This window comes from Littorina saxatilis, linkage group LG17 (assembly GCF_037325665.1).
Source record: "Littorina saxatilis isolate snail1 linkage group LG17, US_GU_Lsax_2.0, whole genome shotgun sequence".
Taxonomy (NCBI): Eukaryota; Metazoa; Mollusca; class Gastropoda; order Littorinimorpha; family Littorinidae; genus Littorina; species Littorina saxatilis.
In genome coordinates, this window is record NC_090261.1 from 40,750,726 (window position 1) to 40,773,386 (window position 22,661).

At 44.1% G+C, this 22,661-nt stretch overlaps 1 protein-coding gene across 1 annotated transcript in view; it reads right to left on the bottom strand.

Moving 5' to 3' along the window:
• The window catches only part of LOC138952819 (myosin-I heavy chain-like), a 181,102-nt gene that overhangs the window by 140,692 nt on the left and 17,749 nt on the right, over positions 1 to 22,661 (bottom strand). The window contains exon 3 of the mRNA XM_070324555.1: positions 1,515 to 1,577. Coding sequence (XP_070180656.1) covers positions 1,515 to 1,577 — 63 coding nt within the window. The remainder of the gene's footprint in view (positions 1 to 1,514; positions 1,578 to 22,661) is intronic.

A 22,661-nucleotide genomic window follows, 5' to 3' on the forward strand; every position in this document is an offset into this window, starting at 1 on the left:
TTCCAAAAACATATAAATATGTTATATTCGGATTAAAAACAAGCTCTGAAAATTAAATATATAAAAATTATTATCAAAATTAAATTGTCCAAATCAATTTAAAAACACTTTCATCTTATTCCTTGTCGGTTCCTGATTCCAAAAACATATAGATATGATATGTTTGGATTAAAAACACGCTCAGAAAGTTAAAACAAAGAGAGGTACAGAAAAGCGTGCTATCCTTCTTAGCGCAACTACTACCCCGCTCTTCTTGTCAATTTCACTGCCTATGCCGTGAGCGGTGGACTACGAGTATACGGTCTTGCTGCGTTGCATTGCGTTCAGTTTCATTCTGTGAGTTCGACAGCTACTTGACTAAATATTGTATTTTCGCCTTACGCGACTTGTTTTTCTTGATATAATTCGTGGTTTCTTTTGTAATTACTGTATTTTTATCTTCTTTTTGTATTTACTTTTTTAATTTTTGGTCGATGTTTACCTTTTCAGTAGAGAGCGATTCAAGATCAAGAAGACAATCTTTATTTTTCTTCTACTCGATCCAACATGCACAATGCACAAAATAGTACTATAACGCAGCACGCTCTACTTTGTACTACACACGGCATCTCCCGTGTTGGTATGAGCGCGCGCTTCCTGTGCGTGCTTGAATGCGCCCAGATGCCGCGCGCAGAGTACATTAGTGTGTAACAGACGGTCTCTGATGCGCCCTTTTCCCGCGAACCTACTAGACTGCAGTTTGCATTGGCTGTTGCTGACCACATTTCCCGTGACGTCATGGAATCTCCCACTAACGCTCTAAGTAGGTCGACAACGTCGACTTGCCCTCTTTCTCTGTTGAGTCGGCCCTAAAGACGGCTCATGCACCCCGATTTCGTTTCGTGCTTTGCGGATTCTTAACAGAGCAAGCTTTAGAGTAAAGTCGAACCGTTTGAGCTTGGAATTTGAGTTCTCTCATGCAACCCACCCCAGCTCTGGTTATGAAGCTGGTGGTCTTAAATAGAGCCTCCACAGGTCCATGCAGCTTCTCATGGAGGGTCGCCGGCCTGGTCCAGATCTCTCTCCTCAGGGCCTGGAGATTCCTGCAGCCCTGCAGGATGTGGGCTGCATCTTGCTCTGCGTCTCCACAGGGACACATGGGAGAGGGCAGTTTTTCTTTTCATAACAACTGTAAGTTTACATCCATTTTAGGAAGCCCTCCGTTGTAAGGCCTGATTTAAATAAAGGTATTAACAGGGGAAAGACACAGTAGCTGAACCAATCTCGACACAACTGACAAATAGTTTTTAAAGAATACAACCAATATCTCATTGATCCATATGACAAAGACTCTTAATTTCTTTTAAATACTGAAAAAAGAGAAAAGAAAAGAACATAGCATTGACGTATTTTTCTTACCAAATGAAAAACATTCAATGATTGGTTACTGAAGTTAATTGTTGATTGAAAAAAATGAATCAGTATCTCGATTATTTCTTGGAATAATGCTGAGACTAGTAAATATATATTCTTACCTGTTCATATATCTTGAGTTCTTTGTAAGGGTTGACAGCAACAAGAATGGACCCTGTAAATGTCTGAACAACAGGTTAAGGATAAACGTATCAAAAAAGTACAAAGCCAAAGGTATTTAAATCTTCGAGCGTCTCCCCCTCCCCCCCCTCCCCCCCCCCCCCTCCGCACGCGTGCTTGTTTTGCTTGTGCGCGTGAAGGGGGGTTGGGGCGGGGGTGAGGGATGTCGGGAGGGATGTTGTCCGTGGTGTTGATTGGCAGGGTTTGGGGGCGTGTGTGACTATGCATGCGTTTGTCTATGTGTCCGTCTGCCTGCCTGTGTGCTGTACACGCCGAGCAGTACAAACAAACCATAAACTGGGACTGCACATTGACAGCATCAACAGCAGCAGCAAGTGTCTAACCCCTTTAGCTTCAGCTAAATGGAAGACTACTAGGCCATTGTACTAAGGACGGCGGGAGCGACGGAAATTCAATAACCGCTGCACTCTGTGAGTGCCAAACACAGGGAAATGGTGGACAAAACTATTGGGTCCAGGCGTCCAAACACCATCACAAGTCTGGGAGGAGAACACTAAGGGTGAGATGGGTGTTTGTGTTGCTTGGGCACTGGAGACTATGGCGCGTTTGTGGACCAGACCACAAAACAGCTGCGATGAAATATGGGGATGAATGGTACGGGGCGCAGAGCCACCATGGTATTTTTTGCTCGGCCGGGTATTTAGTCAATAAGGCCTGGAATAATTTCTATGTGGAATAGGATTGCAGCATTTCAAGTTTGGAATAACAGAGTTACGAGCGAAAAGGACGCATGTCAAAGGCTATTGTTGTTGTTGTTGTTTAGCGTATCCGTATTAGTATTCGCGGGGCTACTTGGTCACTCTGTCATACGAACGGGAAGATTATGTCTACGGCCGTTATCAATCACCCTATAGGCAGTCGTACTCCGTCTTCGGATCACAGCTCTGTGGTTTGAATTCCGACACAAGACAGCAAAGACAGAAGCCGGGGAAAGCAAGTCAAAGTCTGCATTTTTTACATTTCCGGCAGCCCGAGTGTGACTTTGGAACCCAGCACGTTCCATCCGTCGTTGTAATGCATGTACATGCACGTCACAGGGGCGGATCAAGGGGTAATGAAGGGTGTGGGGGTCCAAATTGTGGCCGGGGTCCAGGGGCCGCGCAGGCCCCGATGAGGTCCAGGAGCGAAGCCCTGGTCAGGGGGTCTAGACGCTGAAGACAATGCTACTTTATGAGGTGCAACGTAGGCCTCACCTGGAAGATAACAAGCTTAATCACACCGCGTACTGTAATACCAAGAGACAGAACTTCTTTTTCTTTTTGGTTTTTTTTTGGGGGGAGGGGGTTCCAGAACCCCCGGGAGCACCCCCCACCCCCATCCCCCCCATCCCCACCCCCTTTCACATCACCAACCCCCTCAGATCCGCCGCTGCGTCAAAAGTGTGGGAGGTTTGTGTATCTTGGGTCTTATCAATGAATTTACACGCGCGTCAAATGTGTGGAAGGTTAACATCCTCCTCTTTTATTAATCCTACCTCGCTGTTTGTTTATCAAATATCTGACAAATCCGAGTTATTTGTTTATCTTCAGTCTAATCAATGAATTTACAACCCTGCCGAAAAATACGACGGGAAGTTCTGTAAGCCGAGAGCTGTGCACACGGACACAAACGGACACACTGTCACACAAACGGTCACGCTGTCACACAAACGGTCACGCTGTCACACACACACACACACACACACACACACACACACACACACACACACACACACACACACACACACACACACACACACACACACACATGAGGAGCATCTCATTATGGATCGTGCACCTTACACAAGACAGCAAAACTATTCTAGTCGCGCAGGACACTTTCGATCTGTGCGGAACTTTCAGTCGATAACGGAACCTGGCTAAATGTTTCAGAATCACTTTCCCAAAATGGCAGCAAAGCCAAATCCCTGGCCAGTCGTTCGGTCAGCACCGAATTCGATCTCCACTGTGACTGCACGCGTCAAAGAAATGCAAGCTCACAGAACACTATAGGGTTCTAAGCTGATAGAACACTAAAAGCAAAGGGTGAGAATTCCCTCTTTGCTAAACGATTATATTACAATCTGAGATGCGAACTCACAGAACGAATCTTATTACAGACTAAACTTTACGACAACAAACAGAAAGTAAACTACAACATTGTGTTTGTCTGCTGTAAATGTGTGTTATCCGTTCACTTAACATTAGGTGGATGGGTGTGTGAATTGTTTGTATTTTTCTTTTATTAAACCTTCCACTCATCAACCTATCATGTTTACTGGTTCTTGAATTTGAAACGTGGAAGTCTGCCTGCTTCAGATGTCTATCACAGGCCGTTCTCTATATTTTCTGGGGCTACCTCGACCCAGTGCAGCGGCAATTTAAAATCTGCAGAGATGCTTTGAACAACAGGGGGCTGGCTCCACTGCATTCCGAGCCCGTAAAAAGCGCTAGAAGCTTGTGGCGGTATCTGTTGAGTACTCTGCTGAAAGCTGAAGGAGATCACTTGCACATTATTCCACGGAGAAATGTATGAAGGACAGGGTGAAAGATACCTTCCATCTCTTGTAAATGATCGTGTACACAGCCATGAATCTGTCGAGGCTTTTACATTGGATAAGAGTACACGTCCTCTTGGGCACATACCCAAAACCTACAGCCCGGCTGCTTAACTCCTGTGCAATTCAATTGTGCAGATCGACATACATGTAAGGAACAACATTAATTAAGCACACAACCATCCAAATTTGCCCAGAAAGCAGCCAGGCTGTAGAGTCCAAGTGGAAGGACGGTCTTCCCTGTGTGAAAGCCTGGACGGATCTGTCGTGCTTTACAAGACAGTCTACACGGGCAGGAAGGCGCCTCTACACGGACAGGAAGGCGCCTTTTACGATTGCGATGCGGCCTAAGCCCTTGATTACATCACAGGACTTGATCACAGAACTGCTTTAAAAGGTCTAGTCGTTTGATCTAGTCGGCGAGGATGAAAGCTGCTCAGTCAGTCAAGGTTCTGGGACGTAAGGCCATGCAGAACTCTCCTTGATCAGGTCACTGGGGAAGAACACCCAATCAAATGTTTTTCCTGACAATACTGGAGTGTTGGAGGGTGTTTTTAGGGTTTCAATTATCATTTCTGGCCAGAGAAATCAAACTGGCCATATGTACACGCATTCAATCAACATTTAAGCGCTCAGGGTTTGGAGCTATGGCCAGATGGAGGCATTCTCTTCGGGCGAGCATGAATTTAAAATACACATGCACACGGATTTGCACCAGAATAACGCTGCATGAGGAGCAAAGTCGGAAGTTGTATTCGCGAATACGTTGCCGATAAGAATACGCCTGCAAGGGTTTAAAATAGCCGAACGGTATAACAGCTCTGTGCCAAAATCGGCCTGCCATGCGACATCTGCGACAAATACTCACCCTTGATGTGCACGCATATCTCTCTGTCTGTCTGTCTGTCTGTCTGTCTGTCTGTCTCTCTCTCTCTCTGTCTCTCTCTCTCTCTCTCTCTCTCTCTCTCTCTCTCTCTCCACCCACTCACGACACCAAAACGCTTGGTCAAAAAGGGGAATTAGAGACTGGACGGCCGTGCACAGTGAGTGACACGGATACGCAGCAGAGTAACCTCCACACTACGTCCATGGTAATCCAATAATGCCCGTCTAGACTCCCTGGGGGACACACTACTGAGGATCCGCCTCGTACCATCTGCACACTGATGGCATCGAAACAAAAATGTCTTGGAGGGAGCTGTGTCATTCCAAGGTAAGACAGAGCACGAAAGAGACTACGAGACAAATTCTACCAGTACCAGACAGAACACAAAACAAATTGTACCGGCGTTACATACAAACAAGACTAGTAAAGTGCATCGCACCCGCACAAGACAGAGCATAAGACAAATTCCCTCTACCACACCCACAAAGACAGAGCACAACTGCATCGCATAGGTACAAGATAGAAAGCAAGACACATGGCAAAATCAGAGCGCAAGAGGCGTTTTGTTTTGTGGCAATATCCTTTACTTCACTTTTTGATGCGTTGTTGAACGCAATGCGCGCCGTCTAATCTCATTTCGCACAGATCTCCGACTGTCATTTCCGTGGACAGTTTTTAATCAGCTGCAGACACGATTGATATTGTTGATGGTACTTCTAATATGACATGTACCGTGCCTCTTTTTCATTGATTCTTAATGATTTTATTGATTTATGATGTCCTTAAAATAACGAAGAGTAAAACACATGGCAATTCCGAACAAATGATGGCATAAAGCGATGGTAGGCAAATAACTGTAAGGGAAGCGGGGAAAAAGTCATCCACAATTTACCTGAATGTACACCATTCCATGCAAGGGCGGATCAATTCACTTTGGAGGGGGGGGTTACAAAATGACTGCGAAGATACAAGTTGACGGCGCCGAAGGGGGGTCCGGGGGCATGCTCCCCCGGACATTTTTTTTATCCAAAGAAGCAAAATAGAGCTATCTGGTGCATCCTGAGCCAATATATTACCTCTTTTTTGGGGGGGTGGGGGGGTTACGTAACCCGTGTAACCCCCCCCCCCCCCCCCCCAGATCCGCCCTTGCGGCATGTACACAGAATGCTCAAACTGTTGTGTTCTCGAAAACCAACATTTCTTTAAAAGAATAAACTTTAGCAATATTGGTTTTATTTAGTTCATATGACAAGTGGCCTTGACCATGTTCTTTGATAGAAGCTCCTGTATGAAAAATGCATGTTGTCATACATTTTTTTTTAATTCTGCGCCTGTGCCTTGTGCCGTCAAGTACAGCAATTACAATGGCGCTTCTAATGACAGACTGAAGCACTTGAAGCGGCGCCTGCTCTGTTGCATACATTACAAGAGCTCAAGTGTTCACCCAAAGAAATGTGGCCTTCAAGAGAGACATTTCCGCTTATATAACAAGAAGGGAAGCCTTCAAGGCTCACGTAAGAAATCGACAAACAGTAACACAAACTCAATCACTCCGTCACACATACACACACACAGTAAGCATAGGTGACACAGTGCAAGAGTGCGAGACACTAGATCTAGATCTGTCTGTCTGTAGCCTACTTACGGGGACACGACTGCCAGATGGCCAGATCGACACTGCGCTTTCGACAGCGCTTCCTCGCGCAGACACTGGAAACACGCTGTGCAGATTAACCTGTAGGAAATCTCCTTTGGTATCTTCTTTATCTATATTTCTGGAGCTACGAAACCGAACAATGTGAAATCGTCTTCTCCGAATCGGCGAACTGCAGCTCGGTGATAACTGTATCTATACCACAATCCTTCACGCGATCTGACCTAACCTTGACCCCTGACCTGGGCTGAGGTGCACGAGGCAGTTACCACCCAAACGGGAGCCACCCGCAGTGTTTGATTGGTTGGAATTGAGATTTGTTGTGATTTCAACCAATCAGACCCTGCGGTTTGTTCTCTCCCGTTTGGGTGGCACTCACTTTCGCTTCGTGCACCTCAGCCCTGGTCTACATACCACACACGACACAAACCAGTCAGCTGTTTTTACCCCCCCAAAACCCCCCACCACCCGTTTTCTTTGGATACACACTTTAACTACATACGTGCGGACAAAATGTTGATCATTGCTTCAATACTTTGAAGCTGTTGCTTGAATAATAACCAGGTAAAATTAGTATTTCGGAGTTCAGTCAAATGTTAACGTTTCTACCACAGACATACATACATACATACGCACGCACGCACGCACCCGTCGCGATATAACCTTCGTGGTTGAAAACGACGTTAAACACCAAATAAAGAAAGAAAGAAAGCACGCACGCACGCACGCACAGACAGACAAAAGTTAGCATCGCATAGGCTACACTTACGTGAGCCAATAATGGGTTGCTTAGTAAACATTGTCGTGACTCGTGTGCCAACGTTTTGTGTGTGTGTGTGTGTGTGTGTGTGTGTGTGTGTGTGTGTGTGTGTGTGTGTGTGTGGGGGTGTGTGTGTGTGTGTGTGTGTGGGGGTGTGTATGTCAGAAGTAACTCGGACAATGAATGCCCACATTGAAGAAGGACTTGTTTATACACACCCCATTTATACGTGCATCACATAACAATAACACACACTCTCTCTCTCTCTCTCTCTCTCTCTCTCTCTCTCTCTCTCTCTCTCTCTCTCTCTCTCTCTCTCTCTCTCTCTCTCTCTCTCTCTCTCTCTCTCTCTCTCTATCTCTCTTACACCATGTATCATGCAATCAGGCGCCTCATAATTAACCATCTGGCAACCTTAGAAACTCAACTAGTAGAAAGCACGTGCGACTGGCTACGGACAAAAAAAAAGTGTTTTCTTTCAGACAGCGGAGGTCTGTGTGACAGCGGGTATAAAGAACGAAAATAGAAAAAAAGAAACCCGATGCGTTTGGCACAGCTTCTCGAAAGGGTAGGCAATCAACAGTCAGGCAGGAGAAACTGCCGTGCTGACAACACCTTGAACAGATTAGCTTCAGCGTCACTTGTCGTCTGCCTACTTGTTGACACTCGTCTTCTCTGTTTCTGAAGGGAGGAAGACAGGGGGGGGGGGGGGGGGGGGGGGGGGGGGGGGGGGGGGGGGTAGACAAAATATGAGTTATATCACATATATATTCTACTGCTTAGGCCTACTTCTTAGCGTAGCAGAAGAACATCTTTGGATATACCATAGGGGGGGGGGGGGGGGGGAGAGACAGAGAGAGACAGAGACAGAGAGAGACAGAGAGAGACAGAGAGACAGGAGAGACAGAGAAAGACACAGAGAGACAGACAAAGAGGTTTCACATACATGCATGCACACGTACTTGCATGAGGACACAAAGTTTCCTGTCAGTCCTTGACAAATGTATCCCTCAATTAATAACTTAATTCCATTGGTGGAAAGAGGATATAGACGGCCCTTCTTGAAAGGGAAAACGCTTTTATTATGCAGAGTGCAGCACGTACATGAAAGCCTCAACAGATCTTAGGCGGTAAACATTATCGTTTTGATGGGAAGGAAAATATCTAAATATATAAACTAATCATCGCCAACACAGAGTTTGTGTTATATAATCTGCTACGCGGAAATAATTCAAGCGGTAGCCATACAAGAAACCTGTCCCAGCATTAAGTGTACATGCTTGACCGGCGACGTTTATCATAATTATCGTTCGCAAAGAGCATGTCATTATTATCACTTGAATCTTCCTGGTTAGTTGAGGTCACTCAGCCAGACACAAACAGGATTGCCCGTCAAATAATTACTCAGAACGGAACGCGAATGAGCGAAGTAACTAAGTAGACTCGTACAGATTGAAAAAACGTCACACATTTCATACAACCTTCGAAGAAAAAAGACTCTTCATCACAGCTTCAATGACAAAAACACACCGAGAAGATAGTTTTAAAAAAATGTTAAGCATCGCTCACTCACTCAGCACTGAGAAAAGCGTTCTTTGAGCAGACAGGATTTTTGTTTTGTATACATATAGATATAAAAGTCTAAATAGGTTAAAAACTCTTAGCACGGTATAATAATTAACTTATGTAACAATGCGTGCGTCATGACTGAATCACAACCACCACAGGGGGGCTTAAACTCTACCGTGAGTTGTGACAGATACAGCAACGGGTTTGTGTGATTATAGAGTGATTAATTGATAACGTAGATCATCCAGATACAATTTACTCATTTTAATGCACATTTCAATATCTTCCATTTGTGTTAGTTATACCTGGCAGAACATGAACATGGGGGAGGCTCTTCACATGCACAACACCAGCCAACAGCAATTTTCTGTTTCGGACAAATTAGATTTAAAAAATAAAAACATCAACGAAGAAACGACAACTTCATTTGTACAACTGTCCAGCCCGTCCATTGTCCAACAAACCCAGATACAAACTAACAGAGACAGATCGTCCTCATTATTGCACGTGCACAAGACGAAAGAGCAACGCTGCATAAACATCAATCAGGCTGTGTCTTGTGAATAACCTACGAACTATCGACCCCTTCTCTTCTTTCCTCTTCTGACACTCACTCAGGATCCCCCTCTTAGTCTTACACTCTTTTCTTCCTCGCATTCCCAAAGGGCGCGCAGCCCTTGACCCTCTTCGTGCCAGACAGTAAGACACGTTAATATCGCAATTGAGTCGCCAACAAGAACCCGTGACACCATCCAAAAACTGACTTGGCTAATATGCATTATTTTCCCAATGTAAAACAAAAACCCGTCTAAACAGTATCATAAGAGACGTTTTAAGCTCGGCATTGTCAATGCGGCCTAATGCACTGATTTAACTTGTTTGTCTGGAGCAATGCCATACGGAAATTGCAACCCACCTCAGCATAATGTACGACGAAATAGCCGCAAATCTTGATGAAAAGTGAATTCAGAGCGAATACGACCCCAATGAGTACCGCGCGTACACGACCCCCTAGGAGACAGAGACAGAGAGAGGCGGACGTGGGAAGGTGAAGAATAAGGAAATACCTTTTCAAAACAGACGATGAAAAGACAGACTCGGACAAAAACAACCTCGCAAGGCAAACACAATACCAGCCCAGCTAAACAAACAACAGACGTATCTCCTCCAAAACAGACAGTAAACGCAAGAAGCGCAACAAAACAAACAGTAATACAGTTCGGCACGTGCACACCGTCACCGCATCCCTTTTGGCGGCCAATGCTCCCTACACAGTCCGCACTGCAGGTCAAGTGGTCAGGGTCAGTGCAGGATAACAGTGGAGTGGGGGGGGGGGGGGGGGAGCTTAGGAATGTGGCACGCGTTTATGTCTTTCCGCATAACCCCTCTGCTATCTATCACCACCCTCTTCCTCTTGTATCGACTGCCGTTTTCCCTTTGCGTTCTTGTCAGCGTAGCAGGGTTAACGCAGACCTGCTGATGTACGGTTGCGTGATACTGACAGGATTGGCGTTCAATATGGTGTGCGTGAGTGTGAGTGTGTGTATGCGTACGTTTGACTGCTTGCGCGCGCGTGCATGTGTGAGGAGTGTGTGTAATCATTCAACAAACCCGTGTTTAAAGGCACAAACTAATAATTATTGGCCATTTATAAAAATTCTGGGGAGGACATCATGTTAACACACGCAGACTCTCCCTTCACTTTCCGCAAAAGAAAAGACTTGTTCATTCTCAGTCACGAATTAAGACTACTAGCTTATCGAAAAAAATGGAAAAGTCACAGAAGAGGATAAAGGTCATGGTGTTGAAATCCCTTCCATAAATATCACAAGACTGATGCTTATCCTCCACTACAGAGCTCAGTGTTAGCCTCTCCCCTCTCTGTCCACGCTATATATATACGTGCGGTGCCGAAGTGTATTTCTAGCAGCAGAAATTGCCGGCGTCTGATTTACTTTGCCGATGCTATCATCTACTATTACACCATTGGCGCCAGACAGACACGCTAAATATTTCACACGCAACACGGTCGCTGACCACGATAACGGAGCTTGGAGAATATATAACATGTAAAAGCGGTACGGTCCGCGATGAGTTATGAGAAGCGACATGTTCGACTTTGAAACTAACGGGTCGCGCGTATTTTCAAACTACTAGATTTAAAGTAGTGAACCATGAGTTTGTGAAACGTGCTTTGTACATTTGTCCAGTAGAGAACTCAGTACAATACAGCCAGAGTCGTTTTGCCACTTATGAAATGTAATGCACATAAATCAAGCACTGTCGCATGATCATTTGATTTATTCAGTACTACTGTAAAAGTTTTTTTGTGTGGCAAAAGCACTCAAAAAGACGGACAGAATCCCTGTCTTGTTGTTCAGTGAACACTCCCAAGTGACGGTGGTGGTTTTAAAATCGTCCGTTTTCATGCCTGTAGAAACTAGATCTTGTGCATCACGATGCTGTTTGCTGGAAACGGAAGTCCGGTAATGAGACTGAAGTCCCCTGTTATTGACGACTCTTTCTGCTCATAAATATGGAACAATTCTTTTCCTTTCTGCAGGCCCCCCTCCCCAGAGAGACAAGGCTGTATAGTAAGAAGCGGGCTGTGTCTACCCTGGCTATCGAATCAAAATCAATCAATCTCAATCTGTCGCTCCCTGTCTTTTTCCCCTGCGTCTCTCTCTCTCTCTCTCTCTCTCTCTCTCTCTCTCTCTCTCTCTTCTCTCTCTCTCTCTCTCTCTCTCTCTCTCTCTCTCTCTCTCTCTCTCTCTCTCTCTCTCTCTCTCTCTCTCTCTCTCTCTCATCCTTGTAAAATAAAGTTCGTTCGTTCGTTCATTCGTTCGTTGGATAATATTGTTACTTCTATTACCTTAAGATGAACAGTCGCGTGGCTTTCCCATCAAGGAACCCAAATGCCAGAAGAGGAGCGTCTGTGTAATTTTGGCAACAATTGCATGCCATAACTGTATACTTATCCTATATCTCCACTCCTCCCCATTACTTCTGCCCTCGTTTTTCTACCCTTATTTCAAGGCATGATTCTGTGTAACAAAAACCGATCCCAAAAGTATCTAACGTGGCCTTTAGGTTTAGATAATTGAATCACGCCGCAGAAAAACTATTACTTGTAATTGGAGTCTATTTACAGCGGTGAAATCGGTCACTGAAATCTGTGAAAAAGTGATGTGACAGAACTCCTCCGTTCCATTCTAATTATGCTCGTTTGATACAGCATTTGCGTGATTGTTTCAATCAATTTCTAGAATAGGATCGATTGACTGACTGAATGAAAGAGAGAGAAAGTAGGGGTGGGAAGGGGGCAACAATCCCCCCCTCTCTCTCTCACTCCCCCTCCCCTGTCTCTGACCCTATCCTGCCACCTCCCCATAACCTTTTCATTACTGCTCCAAGGACAAACAAAACATTAAAAACAGAATTTACAATGTTCAAGCTCACTCATACTCAGCGTGAGAACATGGCCCTTTGAGCAAAACTCGTCAGGAATCAGATTGATGCAGGTTAACATTTTCAACACGCTACCCACTGCGCCAATTCACTGCTGTCGTCGTTTGGATACAAACACCAGAAATACGACACAGCGCGCACAACACTCCAAAACACTCTGTCCAAAACCTCCTGGAATCCCATGGAGAGAGAGAGTGTGTGTCCGCAGCCAAAGGCGACAGACATGTTCCGGTTTGTCTCTTCGCCGGAACGTCGCAAGCTTCAGGAAAACCTGGAGTGTTTTCAACAAAACTTTTTTTTATTATTCCACAGCATTGCCGTTCTGAAGAATGTTCGTTTTGTGTTCCTCTGCTAATCCTTGCATGAGAAGCGTTTCCTTTGAAGCGTTTTCACAGGCTCTTGATGCTGTTTTGAATAAAGCTCAATGCGAGCCGTGTGTCTTGCTCCAAGCCTTGAAGAATCTTGAGACGCAGTTCGTCAGTGTTATGTTTCTACTCCATGTTGGTCCTTTGTGGTCCTATTACTCCAAGCCCCAAAGCACACTTATACAACTTTTCAAAAGACCAACAATAACATGTTTGTGAGGAAAGTCATGCAGTAGTCGCGTCCGGCCAGTGGAAAGCTAGCAGCAGCAAAGTTGTGCTACCCAGGTAAGCGCATGTTTTAGTGTCATCAGCCACTAACACATCTTGAAGAATGACCGATGTCCTTTACGTGCCACGGGAGTGGAACATGGATACCGTGTCCGAGTCATCACAAAAGGTGAACCCCCCCTCTCTCTCTCCCTCTAACCCCCCCCCCCCCACCCCCACCCCACCCCCGAAACTGTCAAATTTGGGGCGCCTCTGGTGTGCGTGTGTTTGCAACCTGAAGGCAGCAGCAGCTAGTATGACAGCGCCAATAACTCCTGGTGTGTTCTTTGCAAACAGTTCCACGTCCACTAGCGGCACCTCACACAACAGATCAATGGGCAAGCCAAAGAGACCCTAAACCTACGTCAGTATTACTTACACTCCAGAAGCTGTCAGATTTACCGATTCACTCTTATATTGGATTTCGCTCCAGATTAGATATTTACCAAACATTATTTTGTGAGATAAATCTGAGGCCAAAAAAGAAAGTATGTTTACCGAAGCATGCCTAATACACATTTGGCCCGCCAGTTGGAGGAGAACAAAAACGTGTTTTTCGTCGATCATTTTTTACATCTACGCCTCAAGAAATCTACCGCCTGAGTTTAGAAAAAGTCGCTCGGGCTATGGTAAAAACAAACGTAATAATTTGGTTTCATGATATTTACCAAACCTCTCATTGTATGGCAGTAGAGTGCATATTTGTTGGGAAAACGAATACTGAAGTCAACCATGTATGGAAAGTTCTTTTTTTTCTCAAAACAAAAAGGGAACAGTTTTCCTTGTTCCTGCTGTCAAGATATAATTATCTTCCATTTCAAAAATATCACGAATGAAGCTCAAGTACTTACTCTGTTCATCGCGAATGGCCAATATTCGCTTTCAAACTATTCAAATACTAAAACCAATGATTAACACTCAACACTGATTAAATACCAATCTTTTCCCCTGGACCCTGCTTGCTGACTCTTTGCGGAAAATCCCTCCCCCCTCACCACAACCACAACCTCCCACTTGCCCACCCCAAATCCAACCCCAACCCGATTGCTTAGTCAAAATTAAGAATGCAAGGTAAAGGAAAGGAAAGAACATTGTAACTCAATTTTGTTTGTCGCGCGCATGATATATCCGTTCAGACTTTCAGTTCAGGCGGACAGAATCCTAAATTGGGTGCATTTGAATTTCACGCATTTGAAAAATGTTTTCGTCTTCCCGCATTTGATTTTCCCGCATTTGGTGGTTTGAATTTCACGCATGTGAGCTTTTGAAAGTCACGCATGTGAGCTTTTGAAAATCACGCATGTAGTGTATGCGTTGGGGTGTGTGTATATGAGATAGAGTTGCTCGTGACCGATGATGAGTCTCAATTCACCTTGAAATGAGTTGAAACATTTAAGTTTTCTATTAGATGAGATGGTAAATTCTTCAAGAGGTGAATGAAGAATCGTTCTGACACATGTCTTCAATTCTTTCACATACTCAAGCAATTTTTACAGTAAAACAAATATACACATGTACCTCTTCACACACTCTTTGTGTTCAGATAAAAGTCCATATTGGGTAACATATTCATGTGTTTCGAGTCTATTCTTGGGTTGTTTTGGCATGTGATTCTTTCTCTCATTCCACATCGCGTATCTCACGTACACAACGTCACGCATGTCAAAGTCATTTTCTTCTGGCAACTTCCCTAGCTCTCTCCTCATCAATTTTGCCGGCCTTTGAAATAGATCCTCGGCTGCACGTTTTTTGCATTGTTTTCGAAATTCGGAGACGGAAATGTCTTTCTCTGTCTTTAGTTCATGATTGTGCTCATTTGAGTAAATCGGGTCCTTGAAGTCGAGACTTGTTTTCAATCGCGCTGGACATCCACGTATCAAACAACGCCATGTCTTTGATTTCTTATTTTCACGGTCCTTGACGTATGAACTCCCACGGCTGAGAATTGCCGGATTTCCCCTGTTGGTTGTTGTAATCGCGATGTTCGTCTCTTGCTGTGCCATGGCGAAATGAGCCGTGTAGTTGAACTGAATTGTGATTTGTGAGTTGTGAGCGAACCGTCGTGACGTATAAACTCCCACGGATTTCCCATGTATTCGTGTCTTGCTGAATTGTGATTTGTATTCACGCGTCTATACACGGGACTCACTCACGAACACACCGATGCAGGGGGGATACGTGCATGCGTGTGCATGCGTGTGCGTGAAATTCAAATGACAAGTAAGGAGAGATTTTAACTGGAAACCTGCGTGAAATTCATGTGTTAAGAAATGCGAGAAATTCATAGCGTGAAATTCAAAAGTGCGTGAAATTCAGTTGCACCGCCTAAATTAGGCTGAAGATACTATTTAATTTCTTTCTGGAACTCATATCTGGGTTTGTCGATTTGTCTGCCATGCGCATGATGTGCCCAATATTAACGTGCAGATTTTTCGTTTCGGTGGAGGTGACACAAGATTAGGCTGAATATATAATACACTTTTTACTTCCACCCTGGACCTTCTTCTCCGTTCTATTTCCATACGCCAGTCTGAAAAACTTCCAATCGAAGAACAGACAGCGAAGAAGAAGAAGAAGAAAACACAATAACAAAGAGACAAGTCGCGAAATTACTCAACTTTTACAAAAAACCGGATATGACGTCATCAAAAGTATTTATCCAAAAAAAAGAAAAAAACGTCCGGGGATATCATTCCCAGGAACTCTCATGTAAAATTTCATAGAGATCGGTCCAGTAGTTTGGTCTGAATCGCTCTACACACACACACGCACAGACAGACAGACAGACAGACAGACAGACACACACACACACACACCACGACCCTCGTCTCGATTCCCCCTCTATGTTAAAACATTTAGTCAAAACTTGACTAAATGTAATGACAGTTAAATTGAGGCCAGTAGGTAACAGTGTAGGCGTTGAGAAGTTTAAAAACTTGATGACAGACATCCGCCTTAAATTACAAAAATCGATTGCAAAGACTTCTCCATTTAGATTTCAACACTCTTTGGTAAAATGAGCCACCTTTCAACGTCTTTTCTCTCTCTTATCCCCGTATTTAGTTATTCTTGTCCTGGTCATAATGTTGAACCTTTTAACTGTTGTTATGCTTCCGAAAGGCAAAATGCACTTTTAGTGTTATCCTTTTACAAAGGCTGCAGAAGCAAGATAATCGGCACCTCGATCCTCAGTCTTGCCGAACTAACTTATAGAGCTGGTGAAAAATCATCTGGTGAACTCGCATTGTTTTGCCGTATAACAGTATAACAGACGTACTGTATAGCGAAGCAGATTACTGTTCAAGTTCTCAAATTTACATATCCACATTTTCAGACATTGTCTTTCTGTCCCTTTTTAATTTAATTTGGCTTTGTTTGAAATCTTAAAACTGGCCAAAGAGAAAAAATTAAACACACAACACAAGAAGGGAAGCCAAAAAATCTACGAAGACAAAAGCTACAAGGCTGAGTGTCAAAGATCGGTACCGAAAATTGCCAGGGAATTTACCACATGAAGTACAAACATGAATGAATAAAATGTCTGTTTCCATGAATACTTTCGAATATCATTCTGTAGTTGAAACTTGTTCGGACATCAACAAAACCAGGATCAAGAAACGATGTCCATGTCTCCTTTCAAAAGGTTCCATGAAATCCGGTAAAATGACAGATTCACAGGCGATGTTTTCACTGCATAGCGATAAAGTTATGTGAATCAGTGAAACTGCAGATGCTATAACTAGCAACATGTTGGCCTAGTTGCTATCTTTTCACGGCCGTTCGCTACCCATCGATCTCGCTAGCATCGGAAAACGCATCCACTCAGATGGGCCAGTTCGTTCCGACCTTGCCCCAAAACACACCACCCGAAAATAAACCGTGCCCTTGACATCTCTCTCCAAATAATGTCCAACTGTGCATTCAGGGTGAATAACTGGGCCTGCTTGTCGACAAGCAAGAGAGAGGGGGGAGGGGGTAGGGGTATACGGTATGTAAATGATACTGCTATATATATGGTAAAATGAGAACGGGAGGGTTGCCCATTAGGGTACACAACCGGGAGGAAGGCAAGGCGAAAATCAATGGGTATCCATCAGCAATTAGCTCCAACATCACTCCCGGGATTCGACTAATGCCTGGTTCTGTCTAAAGGAATCGCTCCGCTTTCCGAAGAGAGGGAACTGTTAATAACCGACGAGAGAATCCTAGGATCCTCCGATTTCCACGAAGTAAAGTGTTCCGTCATTGATGGCCTGAAAGAAAATTTGTTTTTGTGCACTTGTGGGCATCGACGGTTATCAATGCAGACCTGCCTACCCCTGAAATGTACCATGTGTAGTTTTGGGTGTGAAAATAAGGCAAATGTGTAGTTTGGCAGGTGAATGTGTAGTATTTCAATTTGATCAACCCAAACCGCAAAACAGAACAGTTACTTATACCGTACTAAAACAAACACTCGACACTCCAAAAAAAACTATTTCAATGTGAACAATACTCCTCATACAAATACAAACAAAGCCCCCACAAAAATACAAGCCAAGCATTAAGTTTATTTGTTAAGAAAAAAATTATTAACTAGTTTGGAACATTTGCATGGGTGAAACTGATCAGAATTAAAAATAAGGAAAATGAGGCCGGGGTCCAGGGGCGGCCCACGCCCTGGTGGGGTGCAGGGGCAACGCCCTCTTTGGGAGCCCAGGGGGGCGATGCCCCCCGGAAGAAAACGAAAAATAGGCTTTTTAAGGGTAAAAGTAGGCCTTTCCTGGTATCTCAAACACACAAATTTGCACAGTAAACAATGATAACAAATGCCAAGCTGTAGTCCGATAATTCGCGCGCTCAGGGAAACAAAGATTCAGCGATGTCCGGTCACTGTGTTAGAGAAAATACAGATCAGATCGCCGGCAAAAAAAACAACAAAAAAAAAAAATAAAATTTAAATATTTTTTTAACAGATTTTCAAAATAAGGAATTCTTTATTTGACCAATTTCATTTGGCGGATTTCCGCCCTAAGGCGGAAAAGTTTCACCCATGCATTTGTTAAAAAAAAAGCTATGTTGAGGGGTATGCAGTTCATATACAGTGGGACCCCCTATTCAAGACCTGTGACAATCTGAGAACATCAAGTCACAAAAAGTAGGGACTGGGAGTATGTGTATCAACATGAAGGCAAATTTGCATATAAACAGAACAGGTTTGCGTCGGCAATAATAATAATATGGCAGGTCATTGCCTCTGCTCTGGTTACCGATCTCTCAAAAGTGAGCTTGTCTTGGTCTTCTTTCCCTGGCACGGGTTTCTTCACAAAACAGTCCAATTTTTCCTCTGCTTTGGTCGGGATTTCTCGAATTCCTCATGAGAAGTGCTTTTCTTGTGGCGGTTACACGGTCGTAAAGCCCACTGTGCTTCTCTGAAAAAGCCGTGTTGCACACAGTGCAGTGGGCAAAATGCTTCCCTTTTCTCCACGAAACTAGGCATGGATGCTCCTCATAGTACTTTGGCAGAAAAGCCTTGCTGGGAGTTTGACCAAGCTTCTTTTTTTTTGCTCCGTGGCGGTTGATCGCCAAAGTCTTCTGAATCCGTGTTCGTCGCTGTAGCCATTTTTTTCCCTCCAGAAAGAATGAGCTACGAAGTGACCGCGTTCAGAAAAGTATGTGCTGAAACGCCCGCGATAGTTGTAATAACAGCAGCAAGACCAACTGACTACGCTACTCTCGCGGGCGCCGGGCATGTTTTGCACGCAGTACACAACCGGTTAGTACAAATTATGGATCGGAACTCGCTCGCGTTTTTGCGTATTCAAAATGTCAAAATGTGTAGTCGAAGACAAGCATGCGTAGTTGCGTAGTTTGGGGACCAAAATCGTAGTTTACTACGCTCAATGTGTAGTGTAAACAGGGAATGCAACGTTACGCCTTTCGTAGAAATACGCTGATTGCTCGCGTCTTCCTTTGTAATAGCTTCTTGACAGCAAGCCCTAGATAGTTGAATGCCTCTGTTAAATGACCTTGAGCAATCTTTACAGTCATATTCATTCCAAATGAACAAATTATCCAAAAAGGCGGATTGTGTGTGTGTGTGTGTGTGTGTGCGTGCGTGCGTGCGTGCGTGCGTGCGTGCGTGCGTGCGTGCGTTTGTGTGTATGTTTGTGTGTGCGTTTGTGTCTATGTGCGCGTACAGGGCGCAGTTTTCCCTTCCAACTTCCAAGCTGAAGTTTTCTATTCATTCCAAATGAACAAAGTATCCGAACATAAGGCAGATTGTGTGTGTGTGTGTGTGTGTGTGTGTGTGTGTGCGTGCGTGCGTGCGTGCGTGCGTGCGTGCGTGCGTGCGTGTGCGTTTGCGTGTGTGTGTATGTGTGCGTGCATGGCGGAGTTTTCCCTTCCAACTTCCGAGCTGAAGCTTTCTCGCACTCGTTGCACGTTATGGCTCCCAATGCCGACACCTCTTGTCTTTTCTCAGTATCCACTCTTTTGCAGAAAAAACACACTAATCTAGCTGTTCGTAGACGTTCGAACAAAATTGAAGAGTCAACGATTGCAAAATGTTATTCACTTCAGACTTCGCATAGTGTTACCCGAAAATCCCCAAGACAAAAAAACAAAAACATTCAGTGTATAAAGAGTCCATTTAAGCGCTATGTTGCGTCAATGCCGTCCTCCGAAATGGGATTTCTACAGAATTATATGGAACGAGGTCTTCCGAGTCAGGATGAAGAATGGCAAGAATTGCACTGAAGCACGCAATGGGTCGCTCTTTTGAATTTATTTTTGTCGTGATATAAAACTTAACTGAGGAATTTGGTGAAAGTCGGCCGAAACAGCGGATAAAATGTAAACTTGTATAAACTAATCTAAGGCCTACATTGACGGGAAGAACTCTTCAAAAAGGCACTCGTCAACGCAGAAGCTTAACAAACAAATGCAACAAAAAACACACACACACACACACATACGCACGCACACACTCAAAATCGCCACACAAAAACGAACCAAACAAAGACGTTTCTTCGTGTCTTGAACCTCCCACTCCCTCGTGGTAAATCGGCTGCATACGACAGTTGTGAAGTGATTCTAATTTGCTCATTCCAATGCTGCGGTCATGGACAAGTATAACTATAGTACCTTGCATATACTATAGTACTACATAGTATATGCTTTAATTAGTAGAAACCATTGACCATGACCCATCCCAACCACTTTCTCCCCCTAATGCCCCCATCCACCCCTTCGCTTTAAGTATGTCACCATGCGGTTGTTTCCCAGCTTCCCACAGAAATGTGACACCATACGGGACCGGGGACCACATATTTGTGGCAAGCCATGTGTCACAGCATGTCAAAACCAAACCTAAACGATCCCCCTCTGGAGGTGCTACTGATGTATTAGTTTCAGCAGAGGTCGCACAATTGTATGGACCACAGTAGAGTAAGCTACGAGTCAAAATGCCACGCACAGTGGTTGGCTGTTGTTTTCCAACTTTCTCTGCGATTATCTCCGCCCTGGAACATTTTATATTGAGTACAGCAACGAAAGGGAAAAGAAGAAAGCAGCATAATTTGTTGTTTTCTTCGGTTCAATAAATAGAACTTTAAACCGTCTTCTACCAAAAACACCACAAAACAAAATGAAAATTAAATCGCATATATCAACACTTCGTGTAGACAACATTCTCCAATCAGCACGCCAAAATGATCTAACTTGGGTAACATTTTCACAAGCAACCGTCACAATAATGTCTTCGCAAAGCTCTGGAATTACTTGAAAATGCAATTTAAGCTTACAGCAGTTAAAAGGTCGTAAGGGCCACTGATGTTCACTGTATTTATGATCTTTATCAGCGCAGTACGCGGAATGTGTGACTCCGATCAAACTAATTCGGCCTTTCCCGATTACAATATCCGATTGCAAATTTCGAATAACACTAAGCTTCTGTCCTACTTTCTTTATTTGGTGTTTAACGTCGTTTTCAACCACGAAAGTTATATCGCTCTGTCCTACTAATCTTGCGTAATCAATATAACGGATCTCACACGCGGCATCCCTCGGCAACATCTATTCCACTCTCTAATTTCATTCTGAATCCCCTTCACCGTGGATTACAACATTCTTCATTTTAAAAGTACTGTCCTTCCCGTGAAATAGTTCGGCTCAAGCATGCTGAATATTTTCGTGTTTCTATTACCCACCGAACTCTGACATGGGTTACAGGATTTTTTCGTGCGTACTTGGTCTTGTGCTTGCGTGAACACACGAAGGGGGATAAGGCACTAGCAGGTCTGCACATAAGTTGACCTGGGAGATCGTAAAAATGTCCACCCTTTAACCCACCAGGCGGCCGCGGCCGGGATTTGAAATCACGACATTGCGATTAAGAGGCCGATGTCTTATCCACTCGGCCACTGCGCCCGTCTGAGGTATGAAAATCAACATTCTGGGTTTTTGTTGAGAATTTTGAGAGGAATTAATTTTGCAGATTGACATTCGTGTCCACTTCAAAATTGATTTTAACAAAACCCTGTGCTGGTAAATCCCAGGCAGTTGATTTTTGGTATGTGGTGTATATTTCAAAATGAAAGGATGCTCTTATTCCATGTTAAAGCCTTAGAACGAAATCGTTTACACGGGTGATGGGAAGAATTGTACCTTAAACGATCAAACTAGCACCACGACCAACCATGCATCAGAACTACATGTAACAAGCGTCAGCAAGAAAAGGCCACGCGCCTTCTTCAGGTCTATAGTTCAGCTATACCCTCATCAAAGCCTCTACCATGGCCTTTTGTTGCACGTCAAACCCTTTACAATTACAAACGCAGCAAAATCAGAAGGGGGGAGGGGTCACTGCCTTTTCCTCCCTGTTTCGCTTGGACAAAGCCGTATCTGACACCAAACCTTCCCCTCAAATTGGAGTACGTCGACGATTTCCATCCTCACTTCGCTCTTCGATGACAATACATCGACGCGTTCAGTCCGTTTAATCCGCTCGAGAAAAAAAAAGAGCAGTCTTCTTTATTTCTATTGTTTCAAAGTACATGGTTGGGCAGATACATGTCCCTCGAGTTTTCGCCAATTATTGTCAGTCAAAATCAAAACATAGTGGGTTTTAATCAATTACACATCAGTATGACTCGTACGCATGTCTTTCCCACATAACCCGAGATGGGCTCATGTTTAACAATGTGCTTGCTGCAAGTCGAAGTCCAAATCACGTAATACACAACCAAAGGAAAACTTGTTTGAACTTGAACACGACGAGAGTGAATAAGGCCCTAATACAGGGACGAAAGAAAATAATGCTCGAAATCAGAAAAATCTACCTGGAGACTCAGTAGTATCATTTCGAAACCATGAATGCTTCTAAAATCAGGAAAATCATAAGGAAATCATTTCGTAATTTATCAGGAATTCCTGATTTCCGAATGGAAACTTTCATCCGTGCGACATGAAGTACTATCTAAGTAGCGTTCGTCGCAATACTGACCAGTCTCAATCACAACGCTGTACTCAAGCGCAAGGTTAGGGAGCTAATGAAGCCGAAGTGGGGGGGTTAGCGCGGGGCA